This window comes from Primulina eburnea, chromosome 3 (assembly GCF_022965805.1).
Source record: "Primulina eburnea isolate SZY01 chromosome 3, ASM2296580v1, whole genome shotgun sequence".
NCBI classification, from domain to species: Eukaryota; Viridiplantae; Streptophyta; class Magnoliopsida; order Lamiales; family Gesneriaceae; genus Primulina; species Primulina eburnea.
The window spans coordinates 12,473,939-12,480,987 of NC_133103.1; the positions used below are offsets into that span (position 1 = coordinate 12,473,939).

Consider the following 7,049-nt stretch of genomic DNA (forward strand, 5'->3'; position numbering starts at 1 on the left):
CATTATGTATTGTTTGTGCAGAAGATTTTGGATGCATAGATCATTCTTTGTATCAGTCTACTTGTTTTAGTCACTTCTGCTGGTTGTATGGTTCAAATCATCACTTCATGTAAAAACATGGTTACGAACTATCTATATAATCAAATTTTAAAACAGATTCAAGATTATGATTGTGGTTTACTAATGCTTTCATCAAATGTTCTATTCTAAGAAATCGAAATGAAGCTGAAAAATACCCTTGTCCACCAATGTTTGAACACACAGAGTGTTTTCTATTTAGTTAAATTATAATAATTAAAATAGTATATTTATGACAAACATAGGACCGACGGATTTAGTCGAACAAATCCAATAGATGTATTACACTAAGGGTTGAGCAATAATTACAAAAAATTATATATATGTTATATTGTCGATGGACTATATCAATGAGATGATATTCATTTATTATATCGTTTCAGCAACAAACACACAGATATAAACACGTTTAATAAATATTATATTATATGATTTGCACGAGTGTATATGTATATACATTATACACTTTAATAGGTATTGTCACGCACACTTGATGAAGAGTAGCACACAAAACTGGGGGAAGTGGCCATCCATGGGTCGCCACGTTTATGGCTCACGGGCAGGTGATGTTATCAAATTCCATCCGGTACTCTATGCTTGGCTTCGCCTAGAATTTGCTAGAATCGTCGTTGCCTCTGCTTAAATGACGTTGCCTGCACAGAAGCAGTACTTCAATCCCTACTGCAATTCTTCACCGGGAAATTTGAGCGCTAATATTGACCAGATATTTAATGGCCGCTGCGGCGTTGTTCTCCCCTGCCAAAGTTTGTGCTGTGCCGTCGGAATATGCAGCTAAAACCGCCTTGTTTTCTAGGCAGCCGTTGTGCGTCAACTTTCTAGCGAAACCTGGAGGGGTGAAGAAGTTGAATTCGTTGAAGTTGAAGAGTAATAGTACTGCTTTTACGCTCAATTTTGATAAATTTCGGAGAAAGTCGCGGTCTTTTGTCGTGCGGTGTGAGGCATCTTCTGGAAGAGTGAGTTGATTGTGAATTCCTTTGTTTTTTGTTGGAATTTGCTCGAGGTTGTTTGCTTATTATGGTTGTTTTATTTTTTCAATGCAGCAGATCACGCAGGCAGAATTTACAGAAATGGCGTGGCAAGCGATTGTGTCATCGCCGGAAGTGGCGAAGGAGAACAAACATCAGATAGTGGAGACGGAGCATTTGATGAAGGCACTTTTGGAGCAGAAGAATGGTCTTGCTCGCCGGATATTCTCCAAGGCTGGTGTTGACAATACGAGACTTCTTGAAGCTACGGACAATTACCTTCAGCGCCAGCCAAAGGTTGTTTGATACAGTTAATTGTTTTGATTGAAAATGAGATCGTATCTTTTCGTTCAATCATGGTTGTTTTGATTAGGAAATCGTAAACAAATTATTGGTCATCCATTGACATGTTGGTATTCTTATACGTTTTTCAGAGACTTGGGTTAAACAAGCATCATGTGTTTTGAAAACTGCTCACTTGATGCATTTTGCTCCATCATATTGCTTGCACCTCCAATATAGCTAACTATAATTTGCGAATTTACACTAGTTCGTTGGATTCAACACTGGATTTTTTACTGATTGTTAGGTGATTGATGATTTATTTTCTGTGTATGGTCTATGGGATGTCAGGTTCTTGGAGAGTCATCCGGATCCATGTTGGGAAGGGATCTGGAAGGGCTTATACAGCGAGCCAGAGAGCACATGAGAGAGTATGGTGATTCGTTTGTGTCAGTGGAGCATTTAGTTCTTGGTTTCTGCCAAGATAACAGGTTTGGGAAGCTATTATTTAAGGATTTTAAGCTCACCCAGAAAACTCTGAAAGATGCGATTCAGGCCATCAGGGGACGCCAGACAGTTATTGATCAAGGTAGTATTTATGCGAAGTGTTTATCAAACTTCTCTCATATGATTATTTCTTAATTGTGATATTTCCTTAATCCGCGTGAGAAATTTAGCTAGGATGGAAGAGTGTTTGTTGTTATTTTGCCGCGAAGTTTCGAGGCCAGAAAAATACTCTAGAAGCAGCATATTATTCAAACCAGCGGGATGTTTTCTACATCCCAAGATTGTTCGTTCTTGAACTTAATCGTATCCATTTGTTTGAATAAGCACTTAAATTAATAAGTTCACACACTCGCACATATATATAGATCATGAGGTCATTTGTCTTCTTTTCTAAACTTGAATTTATAATTTAACTTTGCATCAAATGATATTGTGTGTATTATTTCTGCGCAGATCCTGAAGGGAAGTATGAGGCACTGGAAAAATATGGAAAAGATTTAACTGCCATGGCAAAAGCAGGAAAGCTGGACCCTGTGATAGGAAGAGATGATGAAATACGAAGATGCATTCAGATTCTTTCAAGAAGAACAAAAAATAATCCTGTTCTTATTGGTGAACCAGGTGTTGGGAAGACTGCAATTTCTGAAGGGTGAGCACTGCGACATTTCCAAGTGTGTTTTTCATCATCCGCCTAATATATTTTATCTCAGATTCTGCTTTTCTTAATTATCCAACAGAACCACTCACTTAACATTCTAATTTGAGCGGCGGTGTGTCTACATTAAGTAACAAAACTGTCACATATTGCCAAGCCAGTAATATAGCGAATGGTTGCAGTATATGGTTTGAATGAATATGAACCAAATCATAGAACAGTACTCCACAAGTTTTGTTTATTCGCAGTACGATAACTATTATCAAATGAGCTTCTATCGGTTCCTTTCCAAATTCCACCTTCAACAGCACTTTCCATGTTGAATTTGTTATTCAATATCATGATTATAATGAGATTATTGCTCACAGGCTCGCGCAGAGAATTGTACAGGGTGATGTCCCTCAGGCTTTAATGAATCGCAGGGTGAGTGATGGTTGAAATGTCCATAAAGATGCATAGATACAGTAGTCTCCTTTTTTTTTTCTGTTAAATATCATTTCAATTTCTGATGCAGTTAATATCTCTCGACATGGGAGCTCTCATTGCTGGTGCAAAATACAGAGGAGAATTTGAAGATAGATTGAAAGCCGTGCTTAAGGAAGTAACTGATTCAGATGGCCAGATAATCCTTTTTATTGATGAAATTCACACAGTAGTTGGGGCAGGTAGTTTTTCTGTGTGATTAAAAAAGCGCATACTGTTTCTTGTTTTGAACTGATAACTTTATGCAATTCTTAGTCGCTCCTTGATCATATTCCTAGGCGTGATCTCTTATTCCCTATATTCCTACAGAGTGGCATTTTTTGTCGTGTGTCTACTTGCATGAATATGCTAATAATATTTTACCATCATTCAGGTGCGACAAATGGTGCAATGGATGCTGGCAACCTCCTAAAACCCATGCTTGGCCGTGGAGAGCTCCGGTGCATTGGAGCAACCACTTTAGATGAGTATCGGAAATATATTGAGAAAGATCCAGCCCTAGAGCGTCGGTTCCAGCAAGTTTATGTTGATCAACCCACAGTAGAAGACACAATCTCTATTCTCCGTGGGTTGCGTGAAAGATATGAGCTGCACCATGGTGTCCGAATTTCAGATAGTGCACTTGTTGAAGCTGCAATGTTATCAGATCGCTATATCAGTGGGCGTTTCCTACCTGACAAAGGTAAGAAATTTGTTACGCTCGTCAATTGCTAAGAAATATTTTCAAGGTGGGAGCACAGAGGTTTGCTGATCTTTTGGATCTTCGTGACCTGTCAAAATACGAATTCTAAATTATGATGGAAACAGTGACCTAGTATTTAAAAATTATTCTGAAAGTGACATGGTTTGATATGAGAAGACTACAAATTTCCACGATAAACTCCAGATACCAAATGTTTCCCTTTACTGCGAAAACTTTGACTTGAAATTTGGCTTGAGAAGTCACTCTTTGTTACTTATTTGAATTGTGCAGCTATTGATCTGGTTGATGAGGCAGCTGCAAAATTGAAAATGGAGATCACTTCAAAGCCAACAGCTCTTGATGAAATTAACCGTGCTGTTCTTAAACTTGAAATGGAAAGGCTATCTTTAACAAATGACACGGACAGAGCATCCAAGGATAGGTTAAACCGCCTCGAGGCTGAGTTATCTCTCTTGAAGCAGAGACAAGCTGAACTGAATGAGCAGTGGGAACATGAAAAAACTGTCATGACACGACTCCAGTCTATTAAGGAAGAGGTATGTGCTTAATTATTGGCAGAATTTGAGCTGGAGTTTCTTTGAAATAGATCTTGTTTCAACATGTAAATTTTGGAAGAGTCGTCTGGATTGGAATGGTCTCGTGGATCAATCTTCTGTCATCTTAAGTTTCGAAGGAATTCAAACAATTAGATAATTAATAATCAGACTACAGCTAAGTAAACTTTGTTTGGCAGATTGACAGAGTAAATCTGGAGATCCAACAGGCTGAGCGAGAGTATGATCTCAATCGTGCAGCTGAATTGAAGTATGGTAGCCTAAATTCTCTGCAACGTCAGCTTGAAACTGCGGAAAAGGAACTAGATGATTATATGAGGTCAGGGAAGTCCATGCTTAGAGAAGAAGTCACAGGCGACGATATTGCGCAGATTGTTAGTAAATGGACTGGAATTCCCGTTTCCAAACTACAACAATCAGACAGAGAGAAGCTGTTGCATTTGGAGGAAGAGCTACATAAACGTGTTGTTGGTCAAGATCCTGCTGTGAAATCGGTGGCAGATGCTATACAGAGATCAAGGGCCGGTCTTTCAGATCCTCACCGCCCAATTGCTAGCTTTATGTTCATGGGTCCAACGGGAGTTGGAAAGACAGAGCTTGCAAAGGCTCTTGCCTCCTACATGTTCAACACTGAAGAAGCTCTTGTAAGAATCGATATGAGTGAGTACATGGAAAAGCATGCAGTTTCACGTTTAATAGGAGCCCCTCCAGGATATGTTGGATACGAAGAAGGTGGCCAGTTAACAGAGATTGTTCGCCGGAGGCCGTACGCGGTTATTTTGTTTGATGAGATTGAAAAGGCTCATGCGGATGTGTTTAACGTGTTTCTGCAAATCCTGGATGACGGTAGAGTAACTGATTCGCAAGGACGGACTGTGAGCTTCACCAACACGGTAATAATTATGACTTCAAATGTGGGCTCTCAATATATTCTTAACACAGATGATGACGGTGACTTGCCTAAGGAGATGGCTTATGAAACCATAAAGCAAAGGGTGATGGAGGCTGCGAGATCTATTTTCCGCCCTGAGTTCATGAATAGAGTGGATGAATACATAGTATTCCAGCCTCTTGATCGCAACCAGATTGGCAGAATTGTTAGATTACAGGTGAGTAATTCTTTTCTGATTTACCACACACACAGACATCTTGCAAGGTGGTCCACGAATGTGAGAAATTTTTTGCCTTTTGATATATGTTTCAAAAATGAGGGATTTCAGTTATTTAATCCCTAATAGGGGAAAACCCGTTGATCCATTTTATATTGTTTGTCTTTTTGAAAGAGATTGTTCATCAGAAACGTTTTGTTTAGATTGAATCTGGTCTAATTCATTATGTGGTTTGACAGTTGGAACGTGTACAAAAGAGGGTAGCTGATAGGAAGATGAAAATTCAGGTGACTGATGCTGCAGTTGAACTCTTAGGAAGTCTTGGATACGATCCAAACTATGGAGCAAGGCCAGTGAAACGGGTTATCCAACAGTATGTCGAAAATGAGCTTGCCAAAGGTATCTTGAGATCAGAATTTAAAGAAGATGACTCTATTCTTGTCGATACCGAAGTTGCAGCTTTTGGCAATGGTCAGACACCACAGCAAAAACTTGTTTTCAGAAGATTGGAATCAGGTTCCGATGCGTCTTCTCAAAATCTCGAGGCATTTTCGACAGTGTGAGGTCTTCCTTGTATATTGATTCATCTTTTAACATGTGTTGTGACTTGTGAGAACTGCCTGGGCTTCACCCATTTTTGAGGTGTATTTTGTACAGATACATAGCCACTATACAACCCTGATCCAGTAATGCCTAAAACTTACATCATATCTATCGAATCTGATTAAACAAAAAAATACAAATTTTTTGTCGATGCAATTTTGATACCGAATAATAAAAGCAGAGATGCATGTAACCAATTTTACAGATTTTCCATTAATTTCATTACATCTTTTAGATCAATGTGCGAGCAGATTCATTGCTTATAGTGCGAAATAATGGTGAGATCAAAGAATCAAAGAATGAGAATTCAGTACGGACTTAAGAATGGAATGGAACTCTTACATGAAATAAATTTACATCTCTACTTCATATTACAGCTGACATGGAGATCTACTCGAGCTTCCGCAATCCAGCATTATCAAATGTTTCAGTTCAAAATATTGGAGAGACCTGTGAAATGAATGTAGTTATCGGTGATGCGAGGAGAGAAGGCTAACTTGCCATAATGCTTTATAATAAAACCACCCAAATTTGTGGAATGGCAAACTAACTACATTTTTTTTTTTGTCGGCATAGTTAGCAAAATAATCTAAAAAAATCTATCTCTCTAGTGTATTTGAATAGGGGTGGGTACGGTACGGTATACCGTACCGAAAATATCGGTATGAAATTTTTTCATACCGATACCGATACCGAAATGTGCGGTATACCGAATTTTCGGTATGAAAAAAACTCATACCGGTACCGTACCGACACCGAAAATTTTGTCGGTATACCGAACTTAAATTTAAAAAAAAAATAATAAAAAAAAAATATTTTCGGTATTTCGGTATATACCGAAATACCGAAAAAAAAATTATTTCATACCGATACCATACGAAAATTTCGGTACGGTATCATACCGTACCGAAATTTTCAGTATACCGAATTTTTCGGTAAGTTTGGTATTTTTTTCGGCACGATATTTCGGTATTTCGGTATTTTTCCCGCCCCTATATTTGAACACTGGTGAAGATATATTTTTCAAAAACAGTTACCAAGGTTATGTGCATCTTATTAATATAACACGTTTTGGAGATACTTTAATAG

General features: G+C 38.3%; 1 protein-coding gene across 2 annotated transcripts; it reads left to right on the forward strand.

The window, feature by feature from the left end:
• The first annotated feature begins 576 nt into the window (after window positions 1-576).
• LOC140826498 (chaperone protein ClpB3, chloroplastic-like) lies at window positions 577-6,065 on the forward strand. Of its 2 annotated transcripts, none has more exons than XM_073188845.1 (10): window positions 577-1,052; window positions 1,140-1,361; window positions 1,698-1,935; window positions 2,307-2,502; window positions 2,877-2,931; window positions 3,023-3,173; window positions 3,365-3,673; window positions 3,965-4,230; window positions 4,428-5,357; window positions 5,597-6,065. In XM_073188845.1, the coding sequence occupies exons 1-10, from the start codon at window positions 810-812 to the stop codon at window positions 5,918-5,920; spliced, it is 2,934 nt and encodes a 977-aa protein (XP_073044946.1). In that variant the 5' UTR covers window positions 577-809; the 3' UTR covers window positions 5,921-6,065. The 2 variants fall into 2 exon arrangements, with proteins under 2 accessions (XP_073044946.1, XP_073044947.1); XM_073188846.1 differs by having other exon boundaries at window positions 1,143-1,361.
• Window positions 6,066-7,049: the final 984 nt, after the last annotated feature.